Source organism: Thunnus thynnus, chromosome 2 (genome assembly GCF_963924715.1).
Source record: "Thunnus thynnus chromosome 2, fThuThy2.1, whole genome shotgun sequence".
In the NCBI taxonomy this organism is placed as follows: domain Eukaryota; kingdom Metazoa; phylum Chordata; class Actinopteri; order Scombriformes; family Scombridae; genus Thunnus; species Thunnus thynnus.
The window spans coordinates 35,494,610-35,508,177 of record NC_089518.1 but is presented as its reverse complement, the minus strand read 5'-3'; the positions used below and the strand labels follow the sequence as shown (position 1 = coordinate 35,508,177).

At 39.6% G+C, this 13,568-nt stretch overlaps 2 protein-coding genes across 3 annotated transcripts in view; both read left to right on the top strand.

The window, feature by feature from the left end:
• The window catches only part of cfap299 (cilia and flagella associated protein 299), an 81,002-nt gene extending 79,129 nt beyond the window's left edge, over positions 1-1,873 (top strand). The window contains exon 6 of the mRNA XM_067572308.1: positions 665-1,873. Coding sequence (XP_067428409.1) covers positions 665-757 — 93 coding nt within the window. The 3' untranslated portion in view covers positions 758-1,873. The remainder of the gene's footprint in view (positions 1-664) is intronic.
• A 2,620-nt stretch (positions 1,874-4,493) lies between these two features.
• bmp3 (bone morphogenetic protein 3) lies at positions 4,494-13,562 on the top strand. Of its 2 annotated transcripts, XR_010924420.1 has the most exons (4): positions 4,494-5,653; positions 7,022-7,947; positions 10,374-13,132; positions 13,384-13,562. XR_010924420.1 is itself a non-coding variant. In XM_067572290.1 (3 exons), exons 1-3 carry the CDS (start codon positions 5,377-5,379, stop codon positions 10,563-10,565), a joined length of 1,395 nt encoding a protein of 464 aa, XP_067428391.1. In that variant the 5' UTR covers positions 4,494-5,376; the 3' UTR covers positions 10,566-13,562. The 2 variants fall into 2 exon arrangements, 1 of the variants encoding a protein (XP_067428391.1); XM_067572290.1 differs by having other exon boundaries at positions 10,374-13,562.
• Positions 13,563-13,568: the final 6 nt, after the last annotated feature.

The window sequence follows — 13,568 nt, the reverse complement described above, 5'->3', positions numbered from 1 at the left end:
AACAGAGTAAAGAAAAAACACAAGCTTAAGTCAAGTTGTATAAACAAGTATAAAAGAAACAATCGTCTCTAAACCACCTGTGTGCACGTTCTTTGCTTACATATTGAACTACTTCAGAAGGCGACAGTATATCTGGAGGGTAATTGGTTTAGAAATATTCTGCCCACTAGTGGTCAAAAATCTAGCTTAATGCAGCTTTAAAATCCTGACTGAAAGTGAAGCACATTTGTATGTAAAATTCACTTCAATACAGTGTTTCTCAAACTTTTTCACATCAAGGACCCTTAAACTGACATAAATTAGACCACATTTAAAAGATTTTTGCTTTTAGATGTTTTATTATAAAAAGTGTATGAAACCTGTGACCAAAATAGTCATACATTTTGTTATTGTGTTGATAAGGATAGAATTATAGTGAAAATAAATTATTCCCCTTTTTGCTGGGGACCACCTGAAACCCCCTTAAGGACCCCCAGGGGTCCCTGGAGCCCAATATGTGAATCACTGCCTTAATAGACTGAAGATAAAACACTGTTCAAACCAAATAGCATTAGATAACTTGTTAAATATACCTGCACATGAATTACTTTCTTTTTCTTTTATATCAATTTAATTAATTATAAGCACTATAAACTAACTGCTCTAACTCTGTGCTGGTTTCCAGTCCGGTCCTGGCGAGGACTCCAAAAGGACGTTCCTACAGTCGGACCTCTACATCCATGTCGTCTTCTACGACCACAACATCAGGACAGTCTAAGCGTCAGAGGCTGCAGCTGACACGTTCATACATATGGCACGTATTGGGAGAGCACTGGAAGCCTCTAATTTGACTGGAGAAAAAAAAAAAAGAGTTGCTGTAGAGGCACCAATCATTTACAAACTGTTCCCCTCATATCATGCATGCCATCTGGGTGGAGGGTGCTGCATAAAATGGCTTTTAAACTGAAGATTCCCAGAGGAAGAAGTGGACGGACCAGTGAGCCAACTCGGAGGCGTTTCCTTGCAAATAACCTGAGATTTCAAATGTCAGTTCAGATTTTATTACATAATCCTTCAGTGAATTGACCAAAAAATATTATTTTAGTTTTGCAATTCTCTTTATTACATTTATTTGAAAACCAAGGCCCAGATCGGCTCAGTTTTTTTCGGTCAGCAGTCTCAGTAAAGGGGTAGAAACCTGCTCGGAGACCCCGGGCTCGTCTCATCGTTTGGCCTGGCATGTTTTGGGCTGTTTGTCTAAACAAATTAAAGGCGTAAGAGCTTTGAAAGATGATGGGGGTTGCTTTTATGTCCTCCCCCAGGCTGCGGTAGCTCCAATTGGACTGGAAGAATGGGTAATGGGCTTAAAGCATTCCGCATGTTCCCAGATGCAAGGCACACTTTACAGGACATCAAAGTGCTCTATCATTTACATATTAGTCATCCACCGTGACATTTTTAATGCAAGATAACTCGACAAACGACCTGCTTTAGAAATTATTGTGGAAGTACAGAAGATATTTTGCAACCGGCTCCCTTCTAATTTGTTGATTTCAAATTTTTGGGTTTTGTTATTGAAACACATGGTAAGAATTAGTCCCACCACAAGTAACGTTATCTAGGTCTATAAGCTAACAAATTACAAGGCCTGTGTTATTTGTTCATGAATTTGTTTTCTGTAGACACATAGTTTGGGGCACTTTTTCCATTTAGTCACAAACAACCATCCTGCACAGGAAACAGGTCTGTGGAGGCCTTTTTGTACACTTCTAACCAAGAAGCACAGTATTCACTTTTAAATAGATGTTCATCATCTACAGGCTGATAACTTTTTCTCCCCATAAAATGTAGGTTATCAACATAGTCCTGCATGGAAATAAAGTTATAAAAATCAGGTTTCATCTCTCTCATGTTGCGATGATATTAAGGATGATAAAAGGATGGAAAATGTATGTATTCTTCAAACCGATATAGCGGTTTTTCCCCTTGAATCCATTCTGCTGAAACCTCTTTTTTGAAAGTTACAAGGTTTAAACAAATTAGTTCATTCTAAAACAAACCTCTAATGTCTCTCAGCCAGCTTGATATCAGAGCAGCCTTTCACTGGCTGCATCTGTTTGTCTGTTTTGACTGAATTGGACTCTCTTGGCCTCATTGAAACAATATGTGTGGTGACACAGGGATGTGGGTTCTGGTTTTGTAAAAACAGGGGTTTGGGGGTCTGGATTCTGTTTTTTTTAGTCAGTGGGTTTCGCTTTTTTTTTTTCTTTTTTTTTTTTAAATGCGGGTTCTGGGACTGTTTTGGGGGTGATGATGAACAAAGTTTGTGAAAAGCTTTAAGCTATTAATTTATTTTCTGTTTTGCAAATATGTTTTTGTTGTTGTATGTCTTTAAATATTTTGTCTGTTTTCAGCTCTGCAAATCTGGTTTTCCTTTGCTGTTGTCTTAACAAAACTAACTGGATGAACAAGACTGAGAGAAGCATTTAAATTTGGCAGAACGATTGTGTTGGCAATGTCATTTCCTCTTTGACCTCTTTGTAGAAGCCAGATTTAACCTCAGGGCGAGGGCTGTTGCAACCGACCGACCGACCGACCGTCCGTCCACCTGACTATCTCGCTATCTTTCCCTGCTTAGTTTTTGTATGTGTTGGAAGTCAGAACTCAATCTGGCCAGGTGGCAAATGAACATTTCACACTCTACAGCTGTCCAGATTCACAGGCCGCAGCTCATTCATGTGGCCCGGTGGTGTGTGGTGATGGAGCTTCCTGCTCTGCTCTCCATCCTTGAAAGTGGCATCAGTCATTCCAGATGCCTTCCAATCAAAACAGCAGATGTGCACTTGAAAAATAGGAAATTTAAAATACCAGTTGATTGACAAACAAGCATGTATTACTCATAAAAAACGCACGGGCTACTTTTAATGTGCCTTACCTCTTCGGTGGTCCGAAACTGAAAAGAAACATAGGTCACTGGAACTCACCCAGACAGATAATGTGTCTGTAAATAGTAATGAATCTACAATAAAGTATAATTTCAATGGTTATATCCCTCCTCATTTCTTTTATTGGGCTTTTAAGCTGTTGGGGTTTTAACTGAAGCGTGGTTTTATTAGTTTGAGGCCTGACGTGCCGCTAGTATACACAACATGAGGTAAAGAGGTGGATTCAGACTATACAGAGCCTCGGATAGTAGAGGCACTATTCTGTCTTCTCTATGAAACAAGCTCAGTTTCAACTTAATTTGATGTCTCTTCATGTAGTTTTTGCCTTTTTTACACTGTTGCATTTCCTTACCAGTAATATTTGAGCCTTAAATGGACGGTGAGAAAATTCATACATATAAAAACATATTAATTACATATAAAAAATTACAGTGTTGGCCAAATTAGTATTTTAAGCAGTCAACAGGTGTAACAGGCAGCAACATGTATTGACTTATGAGGGCTCGTGTCCAGGCAATGCAGCGATAAAGTCTGAATCAAACTATGGCCCCACATATAAAACTTCATATGAAATGTAAAAACTGGTATGTTAAGAATTGCACAGAGTGTTTTATACAAGTTCTTGTTTACAACAGCAGTAGAACAAAAATCAACTGTCCCAGTTTGAATTATGCTATTGTGCATGTTTGCCTTTACAATCATAAGCAACTTTAAATAGTATTCAGATTTAAAACATTTTTCCTAGAAATAACAAATATGATTCACTAAACTTCCAGAAATGTGAACTTCCAAATGTTCAACAGGCCTGATGTTAAAACTCTTTGGCACACTGACATTTATGAAGACATGTTTACCTGCTTCACTTTTGTGTTTGATAAATTGAGCCCATTTTTTAAACTAAAACAGATCATAATCTTAGTGCCTTTTCCCCCTTAAATCAATAACAAGACTGACCTAATTTGACATCAGTTGCATTCCCCACCTGTGTAAACTTTTTCATGTTTCGCAGTTTAACAACTATTCTTTTTCTTCATCTTTTTGAAAAAGAAGAGCTGTGTTTGTCCTTAAATGGTACGGTACATTTTACATTTTATCAGTTCAACTTTTGAGTGAATAGATTATAATAGATCTATTATTTTAAGCAGTTTATACTTCATTTTAAATATTACAGCTGATACAAAAAAAGGACATAATGTTTTGTCTCTTCTATTTATGTCTTATGAGCCACAGGCCTGACTAACAGTGCCTTGACTGATTGATTATTATGAGTTGTTCCAGTCAGGTTCCTGCTTCCAGCTGACATCACTCTGCTGCTACTTTGCTGTGTATGTTGATGCTCATCTTCCTCCTAGTTGAAGGAGTTAAATGTGCGTTCAGTGCGTTGACTGCTATGAAGGACATGGCATGCTAATATTATTGCCATCAGATGTCCAAGGGCGGGGAAATGCCCTAATCATTTCCTCCCGAGTGCCCCTGAAAGAGAAGCCCAGTGGCGGGGGGTGGAGGGCGGCTGGGTGGGGTGTTTAAACCCCGCCAGGATGGGCTGTTTTGGGGGGACGGCGGGAAGAGGGGGGGCACAGTACAGCATCCGGATCGGACCGTGATGGTACAGGATGTGTGTGCTTAACTCCATTGAACTAAACTAAATAGGGGAGAGAGCCTTTAATGCCGACAATAAGCCGCTTCATTCAGCAGCGCGGCCCAGACGCACAGCTCTGCGGAGTAGAAATTACGCACGGAGGGGCTGTTCTGTGGCAGCAGTTTAGGTATTGAAATCAGTTCAATAAATCGGTGGAATGTCCTTTTCGTGAAATAAAAAAAAAAAAAAAAAATCCGTCTCGAATCAACTGACAAAACAGCCTCCTTCAGCTCTTGATAACATGAGATAATTTGTCCCCAGGCTGAATGTGCGTAAAAGTATCTCGAACAGGAAACTCTCTCTCTCTCTCCCTCTCTCTCTCTCTCTCCCTCTCTCTCTCTCTCTCTCTCTCTGAGTGTGTATGTGTGTGAGGAATACCCAGCTGGTCCCACAAGCCCTATAATACCAAGCACAACATGCTTTACCTTCAATGAAAGCTGAGACGGGGGGACGGTTGACTGCTGGTCCTGAAATCAGCTCAGAACTTGGATACAAAACCAAGAGCGTCGGTGTTTTAGTAGCTTAGTTCTCCTGCATCTGCTTTATTACACCTTCTGCTTTTTTTTTTAACTGACTGTAGCACGTTAAGACCTTATCAAAAGCAGACAGACAACTTGGATAACGCTCTTATTTTTCCTTCCTTCCTTCTTCTCTTGCTGTGACTGGTGTCAAAGGTGATGGTATCATTTTCTTACAGAGGACTCCTCCTCAGGTGATGGTATGTCCTTTTGGAGATAGGGACAACTTTTGGAAACGTGCTAGGTTTTCCAAAACTATTATTTTTTCTATTTGCACCCTCGCTTTTGCTCAAGCATGGCTCTCTACTCTCGGTTTGTGGTCGTACTGCTTTACGGATGGAGTTATCTGTGCGTTGGATACTGCGCGATGCTGAAAACAGACAATTTCCCCACGGGACGAAAGGTGGATTTTACGCATTCGGTGGATAAAAAGCAACCTACGAAGGAAGACCGGGATCTGCTTTTACAGGATACAATGACGGAGCACATGCAGATGCTTTACGCGAAGTACAACCGGGCTGGTTTTCCCTTCAAGGATGGCAACACTGTCCGCAGTTTCAAAGCGCACTGGGGTATGTATCCAAAGTTTTACGCATGTTAACAATACTGACTTCTACCAGTCTAGAAAGACCACACATGCATGCCTTATCGTATGAATTGTGGAAATGTAAACTGGATCTGGTTAAGTCTCCTTCTGTCTTTGTCAGTTGGAATTATTCGCACATTAAATGTGTAGAGAGCTGTGTTCACAGGATATGTGCGCAATTTAGACGTATCATCTTTAAGTAGAGAAGCGTTTTTTATCTGCTTTTTTAGGCTTTAAAACAAAAAAAAATCAAAAACTAGTGAAAATTGCTGACATTCATGTTGGGTTTGCGGAGCTGAAACTGAAATACACCTGTTGATCCAGTCTTGGAAATGTGATCAACCTGTTACCCTTCCCAGTGCCAGGAACAGAGATTCCACATCAGATCTCTGTATGAAACTCAACGTCGTTTGAGGACACAATTGCTTTCACACCTTAAGATTTTAGTGTCAGATAGTCTTAAGATTTTCCCTCAAGCCAGCATCTGGCAGCTGCCCAGCCTGCGTGTATTGAAGCAGGATTGGAAGGTTTTCAATGCATAGAGCTTCTGCATTTAAGATGCTTTTATTAGTCTTTTATTAGGAACTGTTACAGTAACTTTAACCTCATAAACTCTAAATTGCTAACTCGGCAACTTTGTGTTATTATCACTTGAACGTGGGTGCTATTAAAGACAACCAGTTCCCACTTAGGGTCAAAGTTTGTTAGATTATACTGCCTCCTATCGTCTGGTAGTTGTATGTCATAAGATATATAAAAGGTAAATTCACCCAAATTACAAACACATTTTCTCACTTGCCCTCAGTGGTATATAGCCATGCAGATGGTTTTGGTTGTATTTGCTCAGGTTTTGCGATATCTTGAGACTTCTTCTTCCACCCCAGTATGACTGAGATGAGTGTTACTTAAAGCACTGAAAGATTACATTTAAAGCAACATCTCTCACCAGAAACTACTATCTAGCTCCTCCGAAGAGTCTCTTTTAAAACTGTTAAAAGTGTGTTCTGTAGATTGTCCAGTGTAATGGAGGCACTGTTTCTGGAAAGAGATGTTTCTATTGATTTTTTTTTCAACATAATTTCCAAATACCCCTAGAACCACAGACCAAATTACATTAACCTCCACTATGTTGGGGTGGAGGCCGAAATCTTGGAGACAGATACCTCATAATTTTTGTTTTGTAATTTGTGGATTGACCCTTTAGTTATTGAAACTGTTGGATCAGTCTAGACATATATATTATTATTGTTAATATTATTATGTATTTAATTCATCCAGAGAAGGCCATGGTTAGAATATGAAATCCTGGACAACTGCTTTGCTTTGTAAATAATACTACTCATTATATACACAGGTACTCTAAACAAGAAGCAGCTGCAGATTTTCAACCTCACCTCCCTCACCAAGTCAGAAGACGTGCTGTCAGCCACTCTTCATTACTACATCGGAGACCTTCAGAACAGCACCCAGGGCTGTTCCAGGTCCAAAAGCTGCAGCCGCCATGGGCCCCGCAGGCACAGCCACATCCACATGGTGATCTGGAGTTTTGCCTCTGTGGATAACAAGATGAGGACTCTAGGACAATTTCGGATCAATGTGTCCACTCTGTACAGGGACTTCATATCTTGGCAGTGGAAGGACATAACTCGCGTGGTGAACCAGGCCAAACACCATGACGAGCTGCTTATTGGGATTGATGTGGCCTCGCAAGGGCCTCAGCCGTGGAAGAAGCTCCTGTCGGACCGCTCACCCTACATCCTGGTCTACGCCAATGACTCTGCCATTTCGGAACCTGAAAGCGTGGTAGCCACCCTCCAGAGACACCCCTCGGTGGGAGGGGAGGACTCCGTTTCACACAGCATTCATAAACTGGGACAGCGTGAACGAAACAACACTGAACAAGAACAACAGCAGCCCAGGCACAAGCGCTCGGTGAACGTTCTGCTCCCTTTGCAAAACAATGAACTTCCTGGGCCTGAATACCCGTACGAGACAACCGGTTGGGATGAGACAAGTCCGTACGAACCTTTTGACAACAAGCAGGCCCGTCGGCCACGTAAAAAGACACGCAAGAATCAGAGGCACAAGATGCCCCTGCTGCAGTTCGACGAGCAGACGATCAAAAAAGCGCGAAAGAAGCAGTGGAACGAGCCCAGGAACTGCGCACGGAGGTACCTGAAAGTGGACTTTGCTGACATTGGATGGAGCGAATGGATTATATCACCTAAGTCCTTTGACGCCTACTACTGCTCAGGGTCCTGCCAGTTCCCCATGCCAAAGGTGAGATTTGTAGTGTACTATGGCAATGGTTCCCAACCTGGTGTTTGGGATCTTAGGAGTAGCAAAATAAGAGGAAATCAACAAAACATTAATGCTACACAAAATTAGATTAATTTCTCCAGATGTTCCTCCAATAGTGGCTTTTTTTCTTGGGAATTATTGGATAATACATCTTATTCAAATAAAAGAGGTTGACCTGGTCACAACCAATAGACATATGCAACTTGTGACAGTGAAAAAACATTGTTACAAGAAAACATCGCTTCGCTTTTAGGCTTCACGAGCCTGAAGTGTTGGGAACCACTGCGCTACTGGGTTATGTTTACGGCCTCGGTCCCACACCTCTTGTAACCTGGTTTTATTTCATCACCACCAATAAATTACAAATTTTAGGCAACGTTGTGGAGACCAAAAGATCAGATTTTAATTTGAATCTCAGTTCCATCTTGTGATCCAACATTTCAGTTTTTTATCAGCGTCTTAAACTATATTTAATGTTCATACCAGTAAATATGTTTTAGAATCACTGGTATTGACACATTAACAGCTGATGAACTAACAGACCTCATATGACACCAAAACTCATTTATGTTCTGGCACAATATATTGTAGAGACTACACATCAGTCTCTATGTTCAACATTCAAACATAGTGCTTTTTTCTGACAGTATGGTACACATTATGTAAATACAACAGGCTATGGTGGGCTATCAGTGCATCTAGGCATTAAGATTTCAGTCCCTTGTTTACTGTTACTGTTTTGTTTTACGTTAACTTGTTTTACGTTAACTATGTTGACTTCAGAGATCCCTGAAGCCTGTCTGTCTTATATTATATACAGTAATGCCAAAGAAACTGATAGAAATGTATGCCATCTGCTTCAATCTTCAACTGCCAGGATAAACTACTTACAGTGGCAGCGCCGCTACAAGTTCTCCTTCATGCTTTTACCTTCTGAAATAAAATCATTACATCTTTGAAGATAAGCATCAGAGCTAGCTTTATGTATTTTAATAAAAAAAAATAGGTTTAAGTGAAGTCCTGCTGTACTAAACATTAAGTAAAAGTGGCCAAACTGCAGATTATGTAATCTAAATAGCTTTCTAACAAAAAAGTGATAAGAAGTCCTGCTCAGATAAACTTCCTGAAGAGCAGGTGGCTGACTTGAACATCAAAAATCAATGAAGAACGTTGAGGGAAGCATCTTTGAGTAATTCATGCCGTTCGTGAAAGTTTCTCCCCAGATGCAGGCGACACATCGCATGGTTTTACACATTTGATAGATCGCATACAGAAAAGTGAGAGAAACAAAGAAAACTTGCGCTTCAACTGATGTTAAACATCAGCTCTGTCCGTAGCTTGTGGCCCCAGTGACAAGATAACATCACAGGTATTTTAAACATGGCCGGAATGCACGAGTCCCATCCACTTAATTCATTACCTCGGAGTCGCCGGCCTTTGTAGTCGGATGTAATTAGTCCCAGAAGTAGGGACTAGAGCCCTAAGGCAACCCCCTCCCTCTCCTGCAGGTTTGCTGCTTAGTCAGACAAGCCTGTGATCCTGTGATGTTGCTTCTTCTTTGTCAGGCTGAAGCTTTAGAAGCTGCTTAATAGCTACTATTAAAAGGTGCTCTGCCTAGTTCATTGTGATGTGTGAGAAGAGTCCTGTCACTTGTTGGATCCTGCTAAGATATGAAGCAGCTGATCAGGTGATACATGTTTGTGAACTGCTAAGGACAGAGCTGCCACTTTCAGACTTTGATTCAGTTAGTTGTGCGTTTTATGACTTAACGGTAACTTGACGAATTAACCATGAAATAGGTTTCTGTGTGATCCAAAAGCTAGAGGTTGTAGGAAAATGCTCAGTAAAAGATGCTCTCCAGGACTTGAAAATTCTGATGTATTATAACTTTGGTTTTATTTTCATAGATTTTGCCATTATTTCTATTGGTTATGATAACACTGTACTCACCAAAATAACTGCTCAGATGAAAACATCACTGCAACAAAGTCAAGCAGGGCAAGAATTACAAATGATCAGACAATCAAACAGGTTGGAAACAAGCCACTTTATTTGAGGTAAAACTAAAAATGAGCCCATCTTCATTTGTGTGTAATAATCCCTCATTTCATGCGTGCACAGCTATGGCAGGTACAGTAGGTTGGAGTTGAGTTTTAGGTAATACTTACAGCATTTACATTCTTTGCCCAAAAGGTTTGGTAAATGTGGTTGAATTTTTTTTTTTTTTAAACTTGATTGTTGAATGATTATTACCAAGAGGACTGACTGCAAAAAAATTCCCTCCCTTTAAGTATATCTAAAAAGTAATTTATGCAACAATATACATACATTTTTGGTCAAATTTTTAAAAGTAAATCCTTGATAATTCCAGCTGTTTAATAATCCATTTTGTCCCTTCGCTGTAGGCTCTGAAGCCCTCTAATCATGCCACTATCCAGAGCATAGTGCGGGCGGTGGGCGTCGTCCCGGGAATCCCCGAGCCATGCTGCGTCCCAGAGAAGATGTCTTCCCTCAGCATCCTCTTCTTTGACGAGGACAAGAATGTGGTGCTGAAAGTCTACCCCAACATGACTGTAGATTCCTGCGCCTGTAGATAGTTTTTTTTTTTTTCTCCTTCTATGCCCATTCACACACACACACATACACACACACACCTGATATTGTACAGAAATGGAAAAAAAAAATTCAACACATGCAGCCAAGAAGATACTCTCTCCTCCTGTTTCTTCAGTCAAACACTCATTCACATACAAAACACCAATTGAACACAACTTCCCCCTTTGCACTGGAGGAGAGTACTGCCTGTTGTTCCAGGTGAAGAGGAGACTGGTCTGTTCATGGGAAGGAATGGATCGTGCGGGTTATCCACAAGGAAGATAACTGGAATGGAAATTCAAATCTCCATGCTCCAACTTCACCACCAGCACCACTGTTTATCTTCACGTCTTTATCATCGTTGCTCGGTTATCCATTAGACGGTAGCAGGGTGAACACAATCATAAACTCACTTTCTAGATATACAAAATACCGATTGAGGCATAAAAGAGACAAAAAAAACCGAAGGAAAAAACTCTTTTTTCAGGAAAAAATGATCTCTTTCTTTTCCTCTCAGTTTGAACTGATGCCTCTGAGGGGGGTCATTCTCATCTTTCTCTCCTTCATAGCTTAAAGTTGTCTTTGATCATTACCACAAAGTCACCTCTGCTCGCACTTGCATGGTTTTTGTTACTATGTGTATGTATTTATGTCTGTACTATCACTGTGTTATTCACTATATGAAAAGTTATTGTATAATTATTGGCTTGGCTGCTATAGAGATATATATTAGATTCCAAAGCCAGAATTGTGACTTAGACAGTAGATAGCCTTACATATTTGTGTTTAGATCACTGCTCCTTTTGTTGTACAGAACCCACATTTTAAGAGTATATTATATGCTAAAGAGTAAGCTACTTTTCATTTGTGGTCTTCATTAACAGTCGGAATGGGGAGTTTTGAGGAGACCCATTATACCAGTGTTTCACCAAGAAAATGTTCAAGATGTACGAGTTAACCTCAGAGATTTCATTTTGAAAGATAAAGGGATAAAGCATATCAAAAGGAGAAACTACTACATTGAACAAGGGCTGTGTAAAACCACAGGACTCTAAAAGCCATTTGATGCTTGTGTGGAATTTTGAAACCCTTGTTGGACTTTATTAGCTCAGAAAGAAATCAAATAACTTCTGGGACTTGGCAGGCATCAAGGATTAATACTTGCGGTGGAGACTGATATCAGGCTGAACTTATTTGTTTTTGGCATTAAGTTCAGAACATGGTGCCATTACATAATGTTCAAAGTTATGTATCTTATTTACAGCATAGAGTGACATTTATGAAGAAAAACTATTATAAACTGCCAGAATGCTTCTAGAAATCTGTTTTTGTCGACTCAGATATAAAGTAAGTAATAAGTATCATGTCAATATACACTACTGGTCTGGAATCAGTTTTGCTTTACATATCATTTAAGTTCATCATTTTTGGTTTTTAACAATCTTCTTTAAAAGATACTTTGATTTTTTTAAAAAGTGGAGATGGGTTGAAAATCTGACGTTCCCGTGGATTTTATGTCCTTATGCATCTAAAAGCTAAAAGCTCCAGGAAAAAAAAAACTGTGACAAGTAGTTTACTGTAAATGGGATCCTCTAGTGGCGATGTCAGCTGAGAAAAATCCCTCAAAGTAATTAAAAAACCCAGTTTTCACCTAGACCTTACAATTTCAATTAACAGATAAATTCCCATATTTTAAACTAAAAACCAAAAATGATGAGCAATACATATAATATATTGAATGATTAGGGAGAACTGATCTGTTTTCTCTAGGTCACATAACCCTTTAATATTACTGTATGGATTTTACATTAATCATTAGGGGGTTATTATGTTATTTGATCACATGTACTTTGCGTCAGGTCAACATGGAACAAAAGGCACACCTGGAGGAGAAGTTAACATGTCGTAATGTTGCCTCAGGTTGTGCTTTCTCTTGTCAAAGCTCATAAAACCAAATATTTATTCAGAGCAAATAGACTGAAATATAGCAGCAAACTTTCCCTATACACTTGTACATTGTTTTTGTATATAGCTCACTATATGTCGATGACATTCTAATGTCTCGTTGGGATAGAAGTGCCTTTTTAATGGGTGGATTTCTGTTTTTTTAAACAGTTTGATTTGATTCATCACCTGTTCAGAAAGGCTTGGTCGTTCACAGAACTGAGCTCAGTTTGCAATGAAGCTGAAGTCAAAAGCAAGCAGCTGAGAATAGTTTTTATATGGTACAGTATACAATGCGTGAACATAGTGCATATTCTTTTGATAAGTATGATCACCAGTGGAGTTTATTCTAAAATGTATTTCAAATAATTCACTATTTTGATATTTCAGAGACATTTATTTTGTGTCAATAGCTAAAGGCAGATTGTTTAACTTTATATATTTTGTATTGACACTTTTTTCCAGTATGTGCTTCCTCATCTTGTGCCAGTACAGATTTTAGCAGTGCATGCTGTAGAACGGAGTGGCCTCCTCTGTTTGTGCCAGTACAACACTGCAGACATGAGGACTGCTGGCAAGTCATGTTTGCGGACTTTGCTTTTGCTGCATTTGAGACTCGACCCAGGTCTTAACTGTTAAACTTCACTAACACCTTTAAGAGTGCAAGTATCAAAGACACTTAAGTAAAATATACAGTACAGTATATCAGCGGTTTATAAGAGCTTACTCTACTACACTGTTCAATCCTATCTTGTAAATGTTACGCTGTAGGTAAAAAAGAAATGCTTGTACAATAAGCTTCATAAAATATATTTGTATATGGAAATGACTTTTAACATGCATCTATTTATTTTCTCTATGTTGCATATCTTGTAGAGGTGTGGTCTGGGAAAGGGGGACCGAAGCTTGGACATGTTGATGGTCTTTATATCTGTGATGGACATTTGTCACTACTGATGTGAAAGTGTGGTGAACTGTTTAAAGGTCTCCCCCCTCCAAGCACTGACCCTCCTTACAAAGCATTCAAAGAAATGAATAAAAGTATGCAAGACTCAGGTCTA